The sequence below is a fragment of the Mobula birostris genome, chromosome 11, assembly GCF_030028105.1.
Source record: "Mobula birostris isolate sMobBir1 chromosome 11, sMobBir1.hap1, whole genome shotgun sequence".
Lineage (NCBI taxonomy): Eukaryota > Metazoa > Chordata > Chondrichthyes > Myliobatiformes > Myliobatidae > Mobula > Mobula birostris.
In genome coordinates this window covers 64,749,238-64,773,256 of record NC_092380.1, presented here as the reverse complement: position 1 = coordinate 64,773,256, position 24,019 = coordinate 64,749,238, and the positions used below count along the sequence as shown (strand labels likewise).

At 44.2% G+C, this 24,019-nt stretch overlaps 1 protein-coding gene across 3 annotated transcripts in view; it reads left to right on the top strand.

Annotated features, from left to right (window-relative positions):
* The window catches only part of LOC140205149 (glycogen [starch] synthase, muscle-like), a 127,677-nt gene that overhangs the window by 53,082 nt on the left and 50,576 nt on the right, over positions 1-24,019 (top strand). For all 3 annotated transcript variants that reach the window (XM_072272415.1, XM_072272413.1, XM_072272414.1), the window contains one exon: positions 11,888-12,008. In XM_072272415.1, the coding sequence (XP_072128516.1) occupies positions 11,888-12,008 (121 nt within the window). The remainder of the gene's footprint in view (positions 1-11,887; positions 12,009-24,019) is intronic.

The window sequence follows — 24,019 nt, the reverse complement described above, 5'->3', positions numbered from 1 at the left end:
TGTGTCCAGGAAGTCTCCTGAAGCAATATGTAGAAAACCCTCCTAGAGAAGGGACTACACTCAACTTCCTGTTAGGGGAGAAAAAACCTGGGTAAGTGATGTGTCTGTGGGGGGAGCACTTTGGGGTCGGTGATCATTGTTCTATCAATTGCAAGATAGTTTGGATAAAAGTGGGACTGGTCCTCAAGCCCTAAATTGGGGGACGGATAATGTGAATGGCATCAGACATGAACTCTCAAAAATTGCTTGGAAGTGGCTGTTTGCAGGTAAAAGGTCGTCCGGTAAGTAGAAAGCTTATAAAAATGAGATAGGAAGAATTTGGGGGCCAGCATGATCCTGTTAGAGTGAAAGGCAAGACTGGCAAGATTAGGGGACCTTAGTTAACAAGAGGTATTAAGGGTTTAGTCAGGAAAAAGTCAGTCATATGTAAGTATATGTAGCTAAGACCAGGCGAATCCCTTGAGGATCTAAGGGATGTAGAAACGCACTTAATAAGGAAATTAGGAGGGATACAAGGGGCAATGGGATATCCCCGGAAGGTAAGATGAAGGAGAATCCTAAAATGTTCCAAATCAGAATCAGAATAAGGTTTAATATCACTGACATATGTGGTGGAATTTGTTATTGTGTGGGAGCAGTACATACAAACTATAAACTACAATAAGGAATATATAATGCAAACAGAAAGCAAAGCAGTAAGCTAGTGCTCAGGGGTGGGTTCATTGTCCATTCAGAAATGTGAAGATGGAGGGGAAGAAGCTGTTCCTAAAATGTTGACTATGTGTCTTTAGGTTCCTGGATCTCCTCTCTGATGTTAGAAATAAGAAGAGAGTGAGTCCTGGTGATGGGGGTCCTTAATGATGGATGGCGCCTTTTGAAGAGGTCCTTGATGCTCGGAAGGCTAGTGCCCATGATGGAGCAATCTGAGCTTGCAACCCTCTGCACCTTTTTCTGATCGTGTGCAGTGGCCCCTCCATGCCAGACAGTGATGCGGCCAGTTAGAATGCTCTCCACGGTGCACAAGTACAGTATATGAAGGGTAACTGGAGATGTAATGCGTCTGTTTAAGGATAACGTAGCTGTTGATCTATGTGGAAGCACAGGAAATGGCAAGAACTAAGATGGATACTTCCCATCTGTACCTACTGTGAAGAAAGACATGGAAACTAGTGAGCTCAGTGCGGGAGGGGCGCGGAGACAGCAAATCCTGGAACAGCTAAACATGAAAAAGGTTAGAAAGTGTGAAAGGTCTTGAAACACAAAGGTATAAAAATCCTTTGTAAGCCACAGCTGAGTTTCTGGAAAGCTTGAGGAAAGCTAATGTTCTGCCTTTATTTAATAAGAGCAGCAGAGATAGGCCAAGGATCTACAGGCCAATGAGCCTGACATTAGGAGTGGGAAATGTGCAAGAAGACATTCTGAGGGGCAGGATTTCTTTTTATATTTGGAAAGGGAATGACTAGTGAATTTGTGAGAAATCATGTCTCACAAGTTCGATTGAGTTTTTGACAAGGTGTGTTGTCACTGACTAAAACTGAGCCACACAGCAGCTGTAACTGGGAAATGTAAAAGTTTTTTTATTCACACAACAAACCTCCCGGGGGGGGGAGGGTGGAAGAGAACCTAGGAGGATCCAAGAGAATCTCACTCTCCCGACACAATGTTCTGTACTTCAACACAAAGATAACCGCAGTTTCAATGGCTGTAATCGCCTACTTAACATAAATATTTAGAATAAAGCCAGGTAACTTTACAGAATTGCATATTTACGGTGGTAGCACATCTCAACTAGCAGAACCCCTTTGAATATTCAATGCTAGAGTCTGTTCCAAAATATACCCGTTTTGTTACAGCATTGAAGGTGTCATAACGGGGCACTGGGAGTGAACCCAAATGCAAGACACAGACACTGAAGTACTAGGAACAGGACTTGACTAGAGAGTTGGGACAAGAACACAGACTTAGGCTAGGATATTGGACACAGACTTGGGCTAGGATATTGGCTAGGAAAGCAGAACCAGGACAAGGAACTAGGAACTAGGAGCCTGGGCTTGGGCTCTGAGCCAGAGACTGGACAAGGACCCAGAACCTGGGTTTTGATTCGGGCTCGGACCCCAGAACTAGGCGAGGATATGACATGGCTACAGGACTGGACGAGGCTTGGGTTCCTCGAGGCGAGGACATGACGAGGCTTGGGTTCCTCGAGGTGAGGACATGACGAGGCTTGGGTTCCTCGAGGCGAGGACCTGACGAGGCTTGGGTTCCTGGAGACGAGTCCATGATGAGGCTTGGGTTCTTCGAGGCGAGAACATGACGAGGCTTGGGTTCCTCGAGGCGAGGACATGACGAGGCTTGGGTTCCTCGAGGCGAGGACATGACGAGCCTTGGGTTCCTCAAGGTGAGGACACGATGAGGCTTGGGTTCCTCGAGGTGAGGACAAGACGAGGCTTGGGTTTGGACTCCGAGCCAGAGACTGGACAAAGACCCAGAACCTGGGTCTTGACTCGGGCTTGGACTCCGGAACTAGGCGAAGACATGATGTGATCTTGGAAGACAGGACTAGGCGAGGCTACAGGACAGAATGAGAGACTGCTAGGCAAGATAAGTGAACTCCAGTACGGGACGAGGGAACTCCAGCACAGGACGAAGCACATGGACAGGACTAGAACACGAGGCCTTGACTTGGTACTCAGGAACAGCCGAGCCTTGGACTTGGGACAACAGGAACCTCAGAACCTTGGACTTGGGATGACAGGAACCTCAGAACGTTGTACTTGGGACGGCGGGAACCTCGGATCATAGAGCCTTTTTCTTGGGGGAGGGACAGGAACACAGAGCCTTGGTCTAGAGCACGGGAACACAGAGCTTTGGACTTGAGGGACAGGAATACAGGGACATGGAACACAGAGCTGGGACCCCTCCTTGGGAACAGGACTTAGGGCCAGGACTCATACACAGAACACCCCTCCTTGGGGTGGGGACTTGGGGCTGAACTTGACAAGATGGTTCCCAACATTAGGTAGCGGCAGACAGCCAGACCTACCTAGCAAAGGCACGGACACAGAGACAGTTCCCAACACTAGGTAGCAGCAAACAGCCGGACCTACCTAGCGAAAGCGTGGACACAGAGACAGTTTTCAACACTAGGTAGCAGCAAACGGCCAGACCTACCCAGTTAAGGCATGTACACAGAAACAGCTCCCAACACTAGGTGGTGGCAAACAGCCAGACCTACCTAGCAAAAGCATGGACACAGAGACAGTTCCAACTCAACAATAGACAGTTCTTTATCTTGACACAGTAAGGCTCCGGTCTCACTCTGGTGGTTGAACTTGACGAGGTTGCAGGCAAGGCTCCAGACACTGAAGGAAGGGGCAGAGAAGGGATTCCAACAGGGGGCTTTGACAGGAACAATCCAGCAACTGAAGCTTCTTCTTCTATATCCGGCTGTTTAGATGCATCTAGGCGTATTACAGCCCTCCGCGGGATGTATAATTAATTACAGAACTTCAAGGAACTCAAATTCTTGAATACAATCTAGTCTCACGTATAAACTGAATGATAGACTCTTCAATCAGATGTTGATTCTCTTGATGGCCAAACAAAGATTAAATAGAAAACCAAAATAAATTTAAGCCAGATAGCCTCTTGAACAACATGCTTCTTTCAATTTTGTATCGATTACAGCTCAGCAAAACATGCTGGACTGTCTCTGGACTACCACAGTCACATAATCCAGTAGGATGTTTTCCTGTTATCTTTAAATAATAGTTTAGCCCACAATGCCCCAACCTAAGTCTTGTAAATTTCACCATATTTCTACGACTTCAAAGGTAACAGTCTGAGACCTTTTTAACTAGTGGGTGACTAGAAAAATAATGCCTGCCCCTTAATTCATTTTCCCAATCCTCCTGCCACTTCTTCTCTGTACCTTTTTTTAATCCTACTTCTCAATTCTGCTCTGCCTAGGGGAACTCTTAATTTCTACTTGCCTGCTCTGTAAGGAAGACTTTGCAATGCCATCCACAATTTCATTTCCCTCCATCCCAGCATGCCCAGGTATCCATGAAAATCTAACTGCACAACCCATCTTCCCTGCTCTAAACAACACTAAGAGAATCTCAGTAACTATGTCAGGACGAGCTTTTGATTTACTCCCTTTTATAGTCTCTAAGGCATCAGCAGAATCTGAACAGATGATAACCCTCCGTGGTCGAGAGTCTTCTATCCACCATAAGGCCCAGAGGATTGCTAATAATTCTGTTGCAAAGACAGAAGCACCATCTGAAACCTGGTGACCAATCTTAGCTCCAAGTTGAGACACATACATCCCAAATCCTGCCCTACTGCTCTCTGGGTCCACTGAGCCATCAGTAAAAATCTTCAGATAAGATCCCCATTTATTATTTAAATGTTCATTTGTGATCAAAGCTGATGAAATTGCACTGCTTCCTTTAAGCTGAAAAAGGGGGAATAGGTCTACTTCTGGTTCTGGAAAGAGCCAAAAAGGGATGGGTGGCAAGCAAATTTGGCCAACTATGTCTTCCTCAGTCAGTTTCAATTTCACAGCCCAGTTATTAACCAAATCTAAAAATGGGTATCTTTTAATTTTACTTTGGCGCTCCGACTTCCCCTGCAAAAGACACTTTGATGGACAGCTGTGATTGAATCCATTTAGTTTTACCCAGTACTGCAGGCCCAACTGAATTCGTCTTAAATACAGAGGCACTTCTCCCATCTCCACACATAATGCCGGGACTGATGTTGTTCTAAAAGCTCCACAACAGAGTCTAAGTGTTTTGGACTGCACAGTGTCTAGTTTACCAGGTACTGCCGTAGCAGCGGAACCATAAACAATACAACCATAATCTGTAACTAATCTAATCATAGCTAGAGCAACTGAAGCTGAACCAAGGAGCTATTTATGTAGCCAGCCCAAAATGTGAATCAGCTGCCTCAGTTAGAGCACCCAACAGATAAAGGGAAAACCAGAAAACAAAGGAACGATGGACCGGACTGTGAACTGGAATCTGGACTTCACGGACCGGACCATGACAGAAGGATGGCTCCATGAATATAGAACTAAACAGAAGGTTAAGTGACAAAACACATCTGTCCTGAACTGTGCCTTAGGTGGCAGAGTTTAACAACAGGAACATTCATCCAAAACCCTTTTCTATGTAGTTTCGGTGGGACAGAGAATATCCTACCCCAATGACTGGTTTCAGTTGCCACAAGTATAAGTTGGAAGTAAAATTGTATGCAGGTTTTATTTCCTGAAGACTGGTTCTGATTTTAATTAATCCATAATTATGCTATCCTTAATTTCATAACTCTGGAATGATCAAGTTGACCAAGATGTATGATGAGGGCGTGGTGGTAGATGTTGTCTGTGTGGACTTTATTGAAGCCTTTAACAAAGTCCCACATGTAGGCTTGTTTAGAACATTAAAACACGTGGGATCCAGGGTTAGCTTGGAAACTGGTTACAATATTTTGAGCACCGCTGTTCCCCGAGGAAACATCGGATTGTGTAGAGGGACAGAGAGTTTAAAAGAAGTGTGCAAGCACATTCAGCACTTTTTGCATGCCACAGCTCCTGAGGAAACAGTGGATTATGCATAATTAGGCAGTTAGCAAGGGCCAATAAAAAGAAGTTAGGTTGAAGTGGAGCGCCCATTGAGTGAGCGGGCCACCACAAGGATGGGGAGGTGAGGCTCTGGCTGATCGAGGATTCAGCAAGGAGAGGTGCAGGCCGTAGTTAGGTAGCTTTTTTCATTGTTTATTCTTTCTTGCACATTTAGAGCAATGGGGATGACAGGCAGAGTAAAGGAATGCTCCTTTTGCGGGGTGTGGGGAGGGAGAGAGACCTCCAGTGTCACTGACGGCTACACCTGCAAGAAGTGCATCCAGCTGCAGCTTCTAACAGACTGCATTAAGGAGATGGAGCCAGAACTGGATGAACTTTGGATCATTTAGGAGGCTGAGGGGTTGATAAGTAGGACATACAGGGACTTAGCTAACTAGGTGGCTGTCAAGAAAGAGAAAGGAGATAGGCAGCAAATACAGAATACCCCTGTGGAGGGTCCCCTCAACACAAGTATACTGCTTTGGATACTATTGGGGGGATGGACGAGCTGAGCAAAGCCACTGTGGTCAGGTCTCTGGCACTGAGCCTGGACCTGTGGCTCAGAAGGGAAGAGGAAAGAAGAGACGAGTTGTAGTGGTAGGAGTTTCGTTGGTTAAGAAGTCGTTTGGACAAGGACGAGGTCCCTGGATGGTATGTTACCTCCCGGACGCCCAGGTCAGGGACATCTCGGATCAAGTTCACAGCATTCCTAAGTGGGAGGCTGAGCAGCAAGAAGTCATGGTCCCGGTCAGTACCAATGACTTAAGTAGGAAGGGTGATGAGGTTCTCCAAAGTGAGGAGTTCAGGGAGTTAGGTGCTAAATTAAAGGACAGGACCTCTGGAAATGTGATCTCAGGAGGGAGGGCTTCAGATTTTTGGATCATTGGGCTCTCTTTCAGGGAAGGTGGGACCTGCACAGATGGTGTGCCCTTGAACTAGAGTGAGATTAATATCCTAGCGGGAAGGTTTGCTAGTGCTACACAGTGGTGGTGGTGGTTGGTGGGTGGCGGGGTTAATTAGAGCTGCAGGTGATGAGAAACAGAGCACCAGAGTAAATAGTGGAGTGGTTGTGGAGAAAGATTTTGTTAAGCCTACATGCAAAGTGAGGGATCAAAAGGTCAAGTTGGGGAGACTAATATTCGGAGTTGTGTATATTTCAATGCAAGGAGTAGTGCAGGAAAGGTGGGTGACTATGGATCAGCTTGTGGAATTATGACATAGTAGCCATTAGTGAGACTTGGTTGCAGGAGAGGCAGGACTGGCAGCTCACTTTTCCAGTATTCAGTAACTTTAGACATGATAGAGAGGAAGGAATTAAAGGGGAAGGGATGGCATTACTAGTCAGAGAAAAAGTCACAGAAGTACTTAGACTTGAGAGCTCATTTACTGAGGTTAAATGGGTGGAACTGAGGAATAAGAAAGGGATGGCCATGTTAATGGGATTATATTATAGAACATCTAGCAGTCTGTGGGATTTAGGGGAGCAAATTTGTAGACAGATTACAGACTGTTTCAAGGAAGATGAGGTTGTGATAGAAGGTGATTTTAACTTTCCACATATTGACCGGGACTCCCATACTGTAAGAAGGCTGGATGGTGAGTTTGTCAAATGTACTCAGGAAAGTTTCTTTAATCAGTACATGGAGATCCAACTAGAGAGAGTGCAATACAAGATCTCCTATCAGGGAATAGATAGGACAAGTGACAGAAGTTTTTGTAGGGGGAACACTTTGCATTTAGTGATCATAATTCCATTAGTTTCAAAATAATTATGGAAAAGGGTAGTTCTGGTCCTCGGGTTAAAATTCTAAATTGGAGAATGGCCAACTTTGATGGTATAAGGAAGGATCTAGCAAATGTGGATTGAGACAAGTTGTTCTCTGGCAAAGGTGTACTTGGTAAGTGGGAGGCCTTCAAAAGTGAAATTTTAAGAGTACAGAGTTTGTATGTTCTTGTCAGAATAAATGGCAGGGATAACAGGTTTATGAAAGCTTGATTTCTGAGAGATATTGGGGTCCTGGTTAAGAAAAAGGTGCATAGCAAGTATAGGCAGGAAGGAAGGTGGGTGCAAATGAGCTAAGTGAGGATGAGGAGTGACACGTTAGAGCAGTGATTCCTGACCCCTGCTCCTTGGCATAAAAAGTTGGAAACCCTTGTGATAGAGGTTTATAAACTATGAAAGGCATAGATGGAGTAGAGCAGCGGTCCCCAACCACCAGGCCGCAAAGCATGTGCTGCCGGGCCGCGAGGAAACGATATGATTTGACGATAGGAGTCAGCTGCACCTTTCCTCATTGCTTGTCACGCCCACTGTTGAGCCATTACGCATGCGAGGTCATTACCCGCGCGTCATCCATGTCAGCGCGGGAAGAAGATCAACTCCTCGGGCTTGCAAATGGCGGCGGGCTGAAAAGTATGTTTGACATAACATCTCTGCCAGCACTCTGGATCTCAAAGTCAAGGCTAAGTCTCCTGAGATAGCCACGAAAGCACTGAAAATGTTGCTTCCATTTCCAACATATCTCTGCAATGAATGGAACGAAAACCAAATTGCGTAATAGACTGGACATAAGGAACCCCATTCGAGAATCGCTGTCTCCCATCGCCCCTCGATGGGACCATCCTGTTGCAGGGAAACAAGCATTCAACCCAGGGCTCCCACTGGTTCAGCGATATTGGTGTGTTGCAATGATTTTATATGTTCATATGGGGAAAATATGTGCTGTGTGTTTAATATCCAAACGTTACTTAAAATGTTATGATGCTGTTGACTTACTTATATAACCACATAACAATTACAGCACGGAAACAGGCCATCTCTGCCCTTCTAGTCCGTGCCGAACACTACTCTCACCTAGTCCAACCGACCTGCACTCAACCAACCTGCACTCAGCCCATAACCCTCCATTCCTTTTCTGTCCATATACCTATCCAATCTTTCTTTAAGTAATATCGAATCCCGTCAGCACTTACTTCAAGCTCCCCTGTCCTTCCCTGATAATTGACTTACCACTATATTCATGCGAGGAAAATATGCGCTGTGTGTTTAATATTAAATTCGTTAGTAAACCCTTTTAGAAACAAAATTGAATGTATTAGCCACTTATCACCTATATTCCAGTCGTGATTAACATCCCTCCCCAACAGAATCGCCAAAAACGATTTGTAGAAAACATCGGCACGTACATGTATCTGCAAAGCACGCATGCGCACTGGTGCCCGCGCAAGGCTTCATGGTCATTGTAGTCTCTCTGTGTAAACAACATATTTGGCTCTACTCTTGTCCATTGACAACCCTACCCCCCTCCCTCCCCCTGGGTTGGCTGGTCCGCAAGAATATTGTCAATATGAAACTGGTCCGCAGTGCAAAAAAGGTTGGGGACCCCTGGGGTAGGGAGTCAATTCCTGTAAGGGTGTCTCAAACTTGAGGGCATAGGTTTAAGATAAGAGGGAGAAAAATTATAGAGGATTTGAAGGGTATTTTTTTTTACACACAAACAGTATCTAGAATGAGCTGCCAAGGGAGGTGATGGTGGCAGGGACACTAAAAGCATTTAAGAGACATCTGGCCAGGTGCTTGAATGCGAAAGGCATAGTGGGATATCGATTTCCAGTGTCTGCAGAATCTTGTTTTAGTTCTGATCAGCATGATGGTAAGAATGGACTGAAAGGCCAGTTTCTATGCTGTAAATATCTCATTCTAAGACTATGATGATTTGTGTGATCAGGGAGCATGTTAAAACATTTAAGCATTCTTCATTTCTATCGCTAAACTGTGCTCGTTGTTTTAGTGAAGAGTAATAACCAGATGCTGATTCATCACCAAAAATTAGGGCCCAGAATTTATACAGAGCAGTTCACCGTTCATATGTCAAGAATGACCCAGAAAGCCAACCCTGACCTGATTGGAGAGGCCCTACATAACACATGGCCTTTCGATCATTAATGCCACAGAACTGCTTTGACAGCTGGTTAAACAAAGCCCCTAGGCTCAGTTAGGTATTACGGAGCTTGAATGTGTGCAAATATCTCTGGTATTCATAAACAGTTAAAAACAATTTTTTTAAAAAGCCAAGCCATTAAAGATTACAATATTGAAATTGTTTAAAAATTATGAATTTGAAGTACTTATGGGAAAATAACAATAATTAAATATATTGTAATGCAAAATTAAATAAATCAATCACCTGAACCTAAGCTGCACCCCCCCCCCCCCATTCAACAATTTCTATCCACCAGGTTCTGTGGGCAGACAGCTCAGTGTAGCTGCTGGGGAACCTGCCGACGTTAACGTGCAGAACTGGATTCCGTGATGTCTAAAATGGAGCACATACTGGCTGACTGCATCGATCAGCTGTCTAGAAGCTTAGCTTTTTCTGTTTGTGCATTTGGTCCTAACTTACTGAACTAAGAGCTGGTACTGGTACCCATTACTGCTTGTATTTTAGTGGAAATTCTGGGACAAATAGTTTTGGTACCTTTGTGTAACCTGACTTTTAAAATCAGTGAAAGTAATGCAAAGATTACACCAAGCAATTTATTATTTTAATTGGACGTGTGTCAGTTTGTTGATGCTGTGAATGTATTTGGATATAAATGTCACTACCTGTGCACACGGGAAGTGATCATAATTTGTGGAGACTTCCCAAAGCAGCACATTCAATGAAATCCCACAGTTTTGCCAGTTTGTAAGAAATTTTAACCATGGGTCAGTGTAAATGAAGACATGAACAAGTGTATAACTTACTTGTCTTTACAAGGCTGATTGGTCCACTTACTGGAATGAGTACTGATGCCTCACATAGAGCTCAGGATGCATTCCCGGGAACAAGTCCACTCATGCATTCAGCACTATCACAGGTCAACGTGGCGTGATGTGCAGAGAGGTAATGTTACTGAGAGCACTGCTGTTCCAGGAGCCTGGATTGAGGGCTCACCAATGAAATGGTTGAAGTGAAATCTTTGCCACGTGGCTCAGTGTGGAGTGATCCAGTGACAGTGTACGATGGCTGCGTTTGGGTGGTTTGGAGAGAGTGTGTAGTCACTCGGTGGTGAGATCTGCATGTGTTGAGTAGGGGCCATTGTTGGGGACTGCTGGCACGTGCTCCACGTGTTAATGGATCGTCCAGATCGTGCAGTCTCCCTCGTTACCTCCTGTAGGATGTAGTGGAAACCGTGGCCATTGTGGAAATTTTGGGCTGAGGAGAGGCGTACAGACAAACAGAGATGGAGAGATGGCAGCTTCCATTACATCTTAACAGAGGATTCTGCCAGACCCCACACTCTCACTGCTTGGCCCAGCCCTCACAGGTGGTTTGTCTGTGTATTGCCTCAGTGGTTCACATCACACCAGGCCATGTGCCTGTGAGATCAGTGTTCTACTGGTTGGCTAGAGCTAGAGAACGGCAGGGATTGGCACTGGGCTGTAGCACAACAGCACACAGCTGAAGCCCCTTCCTTCTGTTTTTAAATACTGGGTGCTTAAGCTCTAGGACCCAGGACCCAGAGTCCTGTAATGAATCAGCACTCTGATGAATTGTGTCGGGCAGGGTACCCGTGTACATTCATTTCTGGTACAAGCAAGTGGAAACTTGAACAGCTGGTATATCACTGACATGATGTAATTTAGGTTAATGTACATTATATTGCTTCTCTTCTGCACTATCAACAGTTCCCTTTGAGATCAAGTACTTCTCTACACCCTCTCTCCCCAACAAACTGACCTATGTCTCAGTGCACTTCACCTAAGATGACATTGGACCACCTGATTCTAGAAGTATTTCTCTCATCACAGTCAATAAAACTATTTTTTTTCTACTTTTATGATGGAACTCTTTAGATAATGACAACATGATCTGAAGGTATGAAGAGAGCTGGGGAATTTAAATTAGGCTAATTAAATAAACCAGGAGTTTAAAAACTGGTGATCATGAAGATGAATTGACACAATAAGTGCATCTGGTCACAGTGTCCTTCAGGGAAGGAGTCTGCAGTCCTGACTGGTCAGGCCTTAATATGAACCCAGATCTGTAACAGTGTTGTTACTTCTTACTGGAAGTGGCTGAGCAAAGAAAAACTCATTTCAGGAGTAGTTCAGGACGGGCACGCCTACAGCATGTGACTATTCCTTTTCTTCACCAACAGGTTGTACTGAGCACGACAACCACAACATCTAGTCCTCTCAGACTTTAGTAAAAGTGCCCTGTGTGCTTTATGACCGTCATACATTGAAAGATTTTTTTGTCTTGTCTCCTGCAGATGTTTGAACTTCGACCTGGACAAGACCCTGTTCATTTTCATTGCGGGAAGGTACGAATTCTCCAACAAGGGGGCTGATGTGTTCCTGGAGGCTCTGGCTCGCCTAAATTACCTGCTCAAGGTAGGAGGGCCGAAACCACTTCCGCTTATCCTTTGCTTTCAGTCCGAAGCTATCTGTTGCAGGTGCGATTTTGGGGATTGGTTCATGTCAGTGTCTTGAAAATATCATACCCCACGGGTGCCTTAGACTTCTTCCAGATTTTCACTAAATTCCTCAGTTCTGCAGTGGATTATGCTGGTAATAATGAGATTATTTCCATCCGCTATCAAACTTAGTGTCATATCAGTGGGTAGTGAAAAGGGAGAAAAGAAACTTGTCTGAACAGAGAATATCATAGTTCAAGGAAAATCAATGAACAGAGGAATACATTTTAGCTATGGTTTCTTTTTCCTGTGGTTTTTACACAGCTCAAGATCTTGTCTTATCAGTGTGGTATTTAGCCATAAGATGGCAGCAAACTCCAGCATCTCACTCTGTTGACACAGCCACAGAGGTAGAACCTGTTAAGTTTGTATTGCAAATTGGTGAATTCTAAAACAGTGAAACATGTTAGATCAGCTTCTTGCTCGTTACATTACCTCTTGAATTTGGCACGCCAGTAGGAGCAGAGCGGGGCAAGTGTACCAAATTTCCACAGGCGCCACGGTAGCGAAGTGGATCGAGCGATGTTATTACAGGTCGGGGCGTCGGAGTTCAGAGTTCATTTCCAGCGCTGTCTGTAGGAAGTTTGTATATCCTTCCTATGAGCATGTGAGTTTCCTCTGGGTGCTCTGGTTTCCTCCCACAGTCCAAAGCGCTACCGATTCGTAGGCCAATTGGTCTTGTAAATTGCTCTGTAATTAGGCTAGGATTAAATGGGTAAATTGCATAGTTTATTGGGCCAGAAAGGCCTGTTCTGCACTGTATCTCTGAATCAATAAATAAATTCAATAATCAGCACTTACAATGGACTGAATTGCCTCATCTACTGCTCTATGCTTCTTCAATTTCCAAAATACTGCTTCCTTCAAATTGAATGCCCATGACTGTCTTTGTCACACACTCATTCCCTTTTGTGTGAACTTTTCAATGATGTCTTAGAGTCTGTAATCTCAGGTCAATCGGAAAAAGTCTTCTTTTCTTCTATTAGTCTGATTTGCATCTCATGAATTTCAATTAGGTTACATTGAGACCTTGTGCCAAATCTCACTGGCTGTAATGTAGAAATGCTGGCATTCAGTTATCAGAATCCTAATAACAGAAAGGCCAAAAAAAAATTGCAATTTATTTTTTTGGGGAAATCTGCAATAAAAACAGAAACTGATGGAAATATGAGCAGATTAGGCAGCATCTGTGGAGTGAAAATTAGATTTGCCACTCCAGGTCGATGACTTCTCACAGAGCATCCAGGAGCTCAGCCTGTGTCCTGTGAGTGCTGACTGCACTTCCCCACACTGTGTCTGCTGAGAATCAGAGACACATACAGTGCCTATAAAAAATGTTCACTTCCATTCCCACCCCCCCCCAGAAGTTTCATATTTCATTGTTTAACAACATTGAATCACAGTGGGTTTAATTTGGCTTTTTTGACACTGATCAACAGAAAAGAGACCCATGTCAAAGTGAAAGCAGAACTCTACAAAGTGATCTAAATTAATTACAAATATAAAACACAAAATAATTGATTGCCCCCTTTAAGTATTCACCCCCTTCAAGTCAGTGTTTAGTTGATGCACCTTTGGCAGCAATTACAGCATAGAATCTGTGTGGATAGGTCTCTATCAGCTTTGCACATCTGGGCACTGCAATTTTTCCCATTCGTCTTTACAAAACTGCTCAAGCTCTGTCAGATTGCATGGGGATCGTGAGTGAACAGCCCTTTCAAGTCCAGCCACAAATTCTCAATCGGATGGAGATCTGGACTCTGACTTGGCCACTCCAGGACATTAACTTTGTTGTTTTTAAGCCATTCCTGTGTATCTTTGGCTTATGCTTGGGGTCATTGTTTGCTGGAAAACAAATCTCCCAAATCGCAGTTCACTTGCAGACGGCATCGTTTTCCTCCAGGATTTCCCTGTATTGTGCTGCATTCATTTTACCCACTATCTTTACAAGCCTTCCAAGGCCTGCTGCAGTGAAGCATCCCTACAGCATGATGCAGCCACCACCATGCTTCACAGTAGGGATGGTGTGTTTTTGTTGGTGTGGGCTGTGCCAAACATAGCGTTTAGTCTGATGGCCTAAAAGCTTAATTTTGGTTTTATCAGAGCATAGAGCCTTCTTCCAGCTGACTTCAGAGTCTCCCGCATGCCTTCTGGCAAATGCTAGCCAAGATTTCATGTGAGTTTTTCTCAGTAGTGGCTTTCTCTTTGCCACTCTCCCACAAAGCTGTGACTGGTGAAACAACCGGGCAACAGATTTTGTATGCACAATCTCTCCCATCTCCACCACTAAAGCTTGTAACTCCTCCAGAGTTGTCATGGGTCTGTTGGTGGCCTCCCTCCCTAGTTTCTTGCGCAATCTCTCAGTTCTTGAGGATGGCCTATTCTAACCGGATTTACAGCTGTGCCATATTCTTTCCATTTTTCCAGGAATATTCAGTGACTTGGAAATTGTCTTGTATCCATCTCCTGACTTGTGTTATTCAATACCTTATTCACGGAGTTGCTTAGAGGGTTGTCTTCATGGTGTAGTTTTTGCCAAGATACTGACTCACCAGCAGGTGGACCTTCCGGATACAGGTGTATTTTTACTTCAGTCAATTGAAACACCTTGACTGCACATAGTGATCTCCAGTTAACTAATTATGTGACTTCTAAAACCCATCGGCTGCATCAGTGACGATTTGGTTTGTCATATTGAAGGAGGATGAATATTTATACAATCAATTATTTGATGTTTTATATTTGCAATTAATTTAGATCACTTTGTAGAGATCCGTTTTCACTTCAACATGAAAGAGTCTTTTTCTGTTGAATAGTGTCAAAAAAGCCAAATTAACTCCACTGTGGTTCAGTGTTGTAAAACAATAAAACATGAAGGCTTTCAAGGGGGTGAATACTTTTTATAGGCACTGTATATGTGCCAAGTGGAGGCCATTGCAGCTGTACTGATGATCCAAGACCTGGTTGTACCTTGTAGAGTATGGGCCATGTGCCCTGCTCTGTGTTCCCCAGTTTCAGGAAGGGGAAGTTATGTGAACACATGCCAGCCGTTACTGAGGAACACACACCAGTCCTCATCAAGGGGTTTGCGGTGGAAGGGGGTGAAGAAATTCAGGCTTCTGTGCGGCGGCATCTCCAAAGATGCATTCTGGGCCCAACATACAGATGCAGTCACGAAGAAGGCAGATGGATGGTTGTATTTCATTAGGAATTTGCAGAGATTTGCTATGTCACCAAAGACTTTAGCAAGTTTCTACAGAAGTACAATGGAGAGCATTTGGACAGGTCTTTACTACCTGGTATGGAGGTTCCAATGCATCCGACCAAGGAAAGCTCCAAAGGGTTATGGACTCACCCAGATCCATCATGGGCACCAGCCAACCTACTATCAAGGATGTCTTCAAAGGGCAGTGCCTCAGGAAGTTGGGATTCATCATTAAGGACCCTCGCCATCCAGAACACGCCTTCTTCTCATTATTACCACCTGGGATCTGGAAGTAGCGGGGGATAGCCATGCTTCCATGAAACAAAGCAAAGACCATTCTCCACAGAGACAGGAAGATAGAGGCGGTGGAGTACGCTTTACGGCTAAGTCTCAGACCCTCTGGCCCATCCTGGAACATCCCGCGGTTAAAAACGTCATCCATTTTATCTGCCGAGGGAGTTTTCCCCCATCATTCCCGTGGCAGTGTACATTCCACCTCAGGCTGATGTCAGGCAACCACTGGAGGAGCTGAGCACAGTAATCTGCGAGCATGAAACAGCGCACCCCAATGACTTCCCTGTCATTATTGGGGATTTCAACCAGGCCAGCTTGAAGAAGTCTCCGAGCCACCACCACCAGTCTGTGGAGCCGGAGGAGCCAACACACTTGGCCACTTACCCAGGAACCTGTGACACTGCACAGTGCTGTCTGTAGAGAGGAAACAGCCCAACCCATCCCATCACATCTCAAATTATAATTAGAGACTTCAGCCAGGCCTGTTTGAAGAAAATCCTACCCAGTTATCATCAGCATATAACCTGTAGCACCAGAGGCCCCAACTACACCACTGCTACACTCCGATAAGGAATGCCTATCGTTCTTTGCCTAGACTGCATTTTGGTATATCAGACCACTTGGCTGTCCTCCTACTAGCTGCACACAGACAGACCCTCAAGGGCAAGGCTCCAGATATTAGGACAACCAAAAGGTGGTCGCGGGAAGTGGAGGAACTTTTACAGGATTGCTTTGAATCAGTGGATTGGCCCATGTTCAAGCACTCATCTGTGGATCTGAATGACTACACTAGGGTTGTAACAGACTTTATTATGAGTGTGTCTCCACAAAATCATTCAGTCTTCCCCAATCAGCCCTGGATGAACTATAAAATCTGAAATTTGCTGAGGGTCAGATTAGAGGTATTTGAGTCTGGAGACCAAGAATGCTACACAGGGTGCAGGTATGACTCCCGAAAGCCATCTCATGGGCGAAGTGGAGATACCAGACCAAAATGAAACCATTGCAGGATGCTCAACAGCTGTGGCAGGGTTTGAATGTTATAACCTCCTACAAAAAAAATTCGAAGTGACATGGGGGACAGCAGAGATTTGCTTCCAGATGAGCTCAATGTCTTCTGTGCTCGCTTTGACCGTCAGAACATGGAGAAACCATCGCAAACCCCCACATCTCTTGATGATCCTTTGGTCTCAGTATCTGAAGCTGATGTGCGGGCTGCCTGCAGGAGGGTGAATCTAAGGAAAGCATCAGGACTGGGCTGGGTACCTGGCCAAGTACTAAAGACCTGTGCTGACCAACTGGCTGGTGTGTTCATCAACTTCTTGGTACGGCAATGTGTGGTACCCACCTGCTTCAAGCAGGCTTCAATCATACTGGTGCCCAAGAAGAGCATGGTAACCTGTCTAAATGACAAATGCCCAGTGGCAATTACATCCAGAGTGATGAAGTGTTTTGAGAGGCAGGTGTTGAAGCAGATCAGCTCCTGTTTGAATAGTGCCTTGGATCGGCTCCATTTTGCCAACCGAAGCAGCAGGTCTACAGCAGATGCTATCTTATTGGCTCTTCATGCAATCCTGGAACATCTGGACAGCAAAGATGCACACATCAGGATGCTCTTTATCGATTACGGCTCAGCATTCAATACCATCATCCCCTCAAAACTAATCAATAAACTCTTGGGCCTAGGCCTGAATATCCTGTTGTGCAATTGGATCCTGGATTTTCTCACTTGTAGACATCAGTCAGTTTGGATTGACAAAAACATCTCCACAATCTCAATCAGCATGGGAGCACAGTAATGACGTGTACTTAGCTCCCTGCTAAGTACAGCTCCAACAAGTTTGCTGATGACACATTGGTTGTGGGCCGTATCAAGCGTGGCGATGATTCATCCTACAAGAGGGAGATTGATAATTTGGCTGAGTGGTGTCATGACAACAACCTCTCAATCAATTCCAGCAAGACCAAGGAACTGATTGTAGTCTTCAGGAGAGGGAAACCAGGGGTCCATGAGCCAGTCCTCATTGAAGGATCAGAGGTGGAGAGGGTCAGCAACTTTACTACTATCTCAGAGGACCTCTCCTGGACCCAATAGATAAATTTGATTGCAAAGAAAGCACAACAGAGCCAGTACTTCCTTAGGAGTCTGCAGAGGTTCAGCATGACATCAGAAATGCTGGCAATCTTGTATACATGTGTAGTGGAGAGTGTATTGACTGGGTGCATCATGGACTGGTATGAGAACACCAACACCTTTGAATGGAAAATCCTACAAAAGATAGTAGATTCGCCCAGTACATCACGGGTAATTAGAGTGGTGAAGACTGCATCTGGCACACTTGCCTTCACCAATCGGAGCTGTTGTACAGGAGTTGAGGCCGGTCGGAGTTCCATTACAATCAACCGCATCTGAAGCCCGCGTTGCCTTGTGGAAAGACCGGCTCACCAGTCTCAAACAACCCCCAACGACGGAAATTCCACCGGATGAAAGCCTTCCCCCAGGAGCTAATTGCAACTGGGCAATCTGGAAGTGCCTTCATAGACCTAGGACTGGAGTAGGTCGTTCAAAGGTGTCACTAAGCAAATGGGGATATACAACCAGCCCGACAACCAGTGAATGTGGAACTGAGCCACAAACTATGCGACATCTCCTGCAACGTCCATCGCTAGAGGAATCCTGTACTGTTGCAGATCTTGCAGAATTCAACAACAAGGCGCGAAAATGTGTCCAGTTCTGGTTGGGCTATGTATAGGCTGACCATGGACACGATAAGAAGTCGGAGCATGTTGTACAGGGGTTGAAATGTCATATTGCACAAAGAATCTCACAGTTGTGTGTAGTCTGATAATAAAATATACTTTGAACTTTGAATGCTTACCCATGCCCACACTTTGGAAAGTCTGATCACCTGGCTGTACTTGTACTCCCAGTGAGTAGTCAGAGACTAAAAAACACCGCACTAGAGGTGAAGACCAAGAAGGTATGGTCAAAGGAGGTGGAGGAGCACTTGCAGGACTGCTTTGAATCCGATGACTGGACAATATTCAGGGATTCATCTTTGAATCTGATAGAATATGCTACAGTTGTCACTGACTTCATCAGGACCTGTGTGAATGAATGTGTACCTTCAATAACATACATGACATACCCAAACCAAAGCCTATGAATGACTCAGGAGATTTGCCGTCTTCTGCAGGCTAGATCTGTGGCATTCAAGACTTGTGATCCAGAACTATACAAGAAGTCCAGGTACAACCTACAGAAGGCTATTTTAAGAGTGCTAAAAAAACAATTCCAGTTGAAGTTGGATACAGAATTGGATGCACCTCAGATCTTGGTAGGGTTTGCGGGCCATTACTTCCTACAAGGCAAAACCTGTCATCAGGAATAGCTGTGATGCTTCACTTCCAAAAGTGCTGAACACCTACTACGCACGCTTTGAAAGGGAGAATAAAACTACACCTGTGCAAATCCCTGCAACATCTGGTGACCCTGTGACCACTGTCTCGGAGGTCGGTGTCAGAATATCTTTCAAGAGGGCGAACCCTTGCAAAGGTATCAGTCCATGATGGTGCATCTGGTAGGGCTGCGAAGACCTGGCAGGGGTGTTCAAAGGCATCTTCAATCTCTCACTGCTCCACTCGGAGGTTTCCACCTGCTTCAAAAGGGCAACAGTGATACCAGTATCAAGAAGAGGCTCTTTTAAAAAAGACACTCCTGGACAGGTACATGGAGCTTAGAAAAATAGAGGGCTAAGGGTAACCCTAGGTAATATCTAAGGTAAGGACATGTCCAGCACAGCGTTGTGGGCCAAAGGGCCTGTATTGTGCTGTAGGTTTTCTATATTTCAATGTTTTAAGAGCACGTTGAGCTGCCTCATCAACTATCACCCAGTGGCTCTCACATCTACTGTGATGAAGTGCTTTGAAAATTTGGTTGTGGCTAGATTCAACGCCTACCTGATCAAAGACCTGGACCCGCTATAATTTGCCTATTGCCATAATAGGTCCACAGTGGATGCAATCTCCGCTTAGCCTTGGATCATAGGGACAATAGTAATACCAACATCAGGCTGCAGTTTATTGATTATAGCTCAGCATTCAACACAATCATACCCTCCATTCTAATCAACAAGCTCCAAAGCCTGGGCCTTGGTATCTCCCTGTGAATCTGGATCCTTGGCTTCCTCACTGGGAGACCACCATCTGTGCGGATCAGAAATAACATCTCCTCCTTGCTGACAATCAATACTGGAGTACCTCAAGGATGTGTGCTTGCTTACTGCACTGCTCTACTCTCTCTACACCCACAACTGTATGGCTAGGCACAGCCCAAATATCATCTATAAATTTGCTGATAACGCAGCTATTGTTGGTAGAATTTTAGATGGTGATGAGGAGGTGTACAGGGGTGAGATAGATCAGCTGGTTAACTAGTGTTGCGACATGCAGCAATAACTTTGCACTCGATGTCAGTAAGACAAATGAAGTGACTGTGGATTTTATGAAGGGAAAATTGGAACACACACCAGCAGTGGAAAAGGTGAGCAGTTTCGAGTTCCTGGGTGTCAGCATCTCTGAAGATCTATCCTGGGCCCAATATATTGATGCAATTACAAAGAAGGCACGACAGTGGCTATATTTCATTAGGAGTTTGAAGTTACTTAGTATAGCACTTACAAATTTCTACAGACATACTATGGTGAACGTTCCAACTAGTTGCATCACTGTTGGGTACGGAGGGGCCACTGCACAGGATTGGAGAAGGCTGCAGAAAGTTGTAAACTCAGCCAGCTCCATCATGGGCACTAGTCTCCCCAGTATTGAGGATCCTTCAAAAGGCAATACCTCAAAAGGGCGGTATCCATCATTAAGGACTCCAGTCACCCAGGTATATAATTGCTACCATGAAGGGGGAGATACAGGAGCCTAAAAACATATACTCAATATTTCAGAAACACCTTCTTCCACTCAGCCATCAGATCTCTGAATGGACAATGAACCCCTACCTTACTTTTTCCCTATCTTTTTGCACTACTTATTTAATTTAAATTTTTTATATATACTTATTGTAATTTATGATTTTGTAAAATTTATGTATTGAAATGTGCATATGTAGGTATGCCAGTGATATTAAAACTGATTCTGAAGCTCATGAACACTATATCATTATTTTGCTCTCTTTTCACACTATTTATTTTGCTTATTTTAATGTTTCATAATTGTAATCTATAGTAATTTTTTAATGTATTGCACTTTATCACCTCTGCACCTCAACAAATCTCACGATGTATGTCAGTGATAGTAAGTCTGATTCTGTTTCCTGCTGTCATTTCAAATGGACAGGCTGGTTTTTTTTTTGCTGAGGAATTACCTGTCTGGTCCTGCAGCCAGGAGGCCGCTCCTCGGATCAAACGCTTTAATGATTTCATGGAGTCACACAGAATGGACATACATTCGTTGGCCCACCGAAGTTGTGTCAGTCACCAGGCAGCAATCCTACATGAATTCCACTTTATAGTCTCCACATTCCATTAATTTCCCCAGATTCTACCACTCACCTCCACAGTCAGGGCAATTTACAAAGTTCAAAGTTCAAAGTAAATTTATTAGCAAAATACATATGTGTCACCGTTTACAACCCTGAGATTTGTTTTCTTGCAGGCATACTCAGTAATTCCAAGAACCATAATAGAATCATTGAAAGACCGTACCCAAAAGGGCTGACAATCAACCAATGTGCAAAAGACACCAAACCACACGAATACAAAAAAGAAAAATAATAATAATAATAAATATCGAGAACATGAGATGAACCATTCTTGCATGTGAATCCATAGCTTGTGGGAATTGTGGCCAATCAATGTCCCAACCCACGCGTCTTACGCCAGCAAAGAGTGGATTGCTGCTCCAATAACTCTGCTGATTGAAACAGCAAGATAATTCAAGAGAAGTAGACTTAATGACCTCTGGTTCATAACTTAGACACATGAAGCTGATTGTGTTTGAGACATCCTCTTCCTATATATACACTATGCTGACCTATATAATAGCATGATTGGTTAAGTTACTCGTGTGGCTTACAGAGTTGACTTCCTGAGAAGTCAGTGAGAGGTTAGAGAGACCGAGTGCACACAGTTCCCATTTAAGTGGAGACACAGATAACCGGAGTGGTGAAGAATGCCTTCAAGCACACTCGCCTTCGTCAGTCAGAGCGTGAAGTTGAGGTGTCTTGTTACAGCTGCATGAGACATAGGTGAGATCACACCTGGAGTGTGTGTGCAGTTCTGCTGCCCAGCTACAGAGAAGGATCTCATCAGCCACGAAGGGTAAAGAAAACACTCACAGCCCTGGTTCTGAGACTGAAGAGCTTGAGTTATAAGGAGCAGTTGCATGAGCTGGTACTTTATTCCCTTGAGTATAAAAGATTGAAGGGCGACCTTATAGAGGTATATAAAATCATGAGGGGCATAGACAAGATGAATGTGTACAGTCTTTTTTCCCAGGGCAGAGTTGCCCAAAACTAGAGGGTATATGTATAAAGTGAGAGGGAAAAGATTAAAAGAGACAACTTTTCCCAGAGGGTAGTGTGTGTGTGAAACAAGCTACCAGAGGAAGCTGTGGAAGTGGGAACAGTTACCGGATAGGAAAGGGTAAGATAGATGCCAGCAAATGGGACTAGCTCAACTTGATCATTGTGAATGATTTGAGCTAAAGGGACTATTTCCAATCTACTATGACTTTCTGTCCTATTCTATTGCTTTGATCTCTGCCCTTCTGTCAATAGTGATTACCACACTGTTTGACAAACAATGTGTAGATTGTGGGTGGCAGAGTGTGGAGAAAGATTTGATAAAATGGAAAAGTTACACTCTCTCTCAGATTCAGTGATCTTTCTTTAGATAATTGCAGTTAACAGTCTGAAATGCTGCACATGCTTTTTCACAGTTGAATTAATGAGAGAGACTTCTGGTGATTTTAAAAAAAGATATTCTATTTCAGTATTTGTGGACTGGAATCAAAATTCACCAGATGTGTCTTAATGACGTGGCTTAATGTGATTGTGTCCCAGCCCCCACATACACCTAATGCTTTTGACTTCTCTTGCTCAGTTCACCCATTTCCAAATCCTCTGCCTCCTCCCAATCCACAGTTCTGAGTAGTGGCCTGTTACATAATAAAATAAATAATTATCGGTTTCCTTACCCAGCCATTTTCAGCAGTGCGATTAGAACGACTGAGAGCTCCCACTGGGTTATAATGTGATCAATCTCTTAACTGAAATCAGTCACTTAAGCATTGATGGATGGGAATGGACACTTCCTCATCTTCATTGTCCAACAGCACATGATAAGTAGTGTCTCAACTTAATAAGCTGTTGGAGGAGTTTGAAAGCACTTATTTCTGGTTTGGTGTTGAGAACTTTGTTACAAGATGAGTTGTACGTGATTAAGTAGACAACTGGTTGTAAAGAGAGAAAGCTGTCCTTTTTTTGTAAGGATACTTAAGTGTATTTAGAAGTTGGTTTAACTTTTCCCAATGATTCTTTTGGTAATGTGTGTTCTTTAATGTCCTGTTCACTCACAAGAAGTGGGAGAAAGAGCAGGAGGATGCAGTGTGATCCCACAAGCCTGCTCGGTCAGTGAAGAAAATCCTGCATCACATTAAGCCAATGAAAAATAACTGATTTCAAGAGGGCCAAAGCAATGCTTACTGCTGAATTAATGATTACTTCATAAATGTTAGTCAAGTTAACTAATTAGCAATCTACAACAGTCATTGGTACATATTCACCATTTCTTAGAAACATAGACATAGAAACATAGAAAAACTACAGCACAATACAGGTCCTTCGGCCCGCAATGCTGTGCCAAACATGTGCTTACTTAGAAATTACCTAGGGTTACCCATAGCTCTCTATTTTTCTAAGCTCCATGTACCTATCCAGGAGTCTCTTAAAAGACCCTATCATATCTGCCTTCACCACCGTTGTCGGCAGCCCATTCCACGCACTCACCGCTCTCTGCATTAAAAAACTTAATTGACATCTCCTCTGTACCTGCTTCTAAGCACCTTTAAAACTGTGTCCTCTCATGTCAGCCATTTTAGCCCTGGGAAAAAGCTTCTGACTATCCACATGATCAGTGCCTCTCATCATCTTATACACCTCTATCAGGTCACTTCTCATCCTCCATTGCTCCAAGGAGAAAAGGCCAAGTTCACTCAATCTATTCTCATAAGGCATGCTCCCCAATCCAGGCAACATCCTTGTAAATCTCCTCTGCACCCTTTCTATAGCTTCCACAACCTTCCTGTACTGAGGTGACCAGAACTGAGCACAGTACTTCAAGTGGGGTTTGACCAGGGTCCTATATAGCTGTAACATTACCTCTCAGCTCTTAAACTCAATCCCACGGTTGATGAAGGCC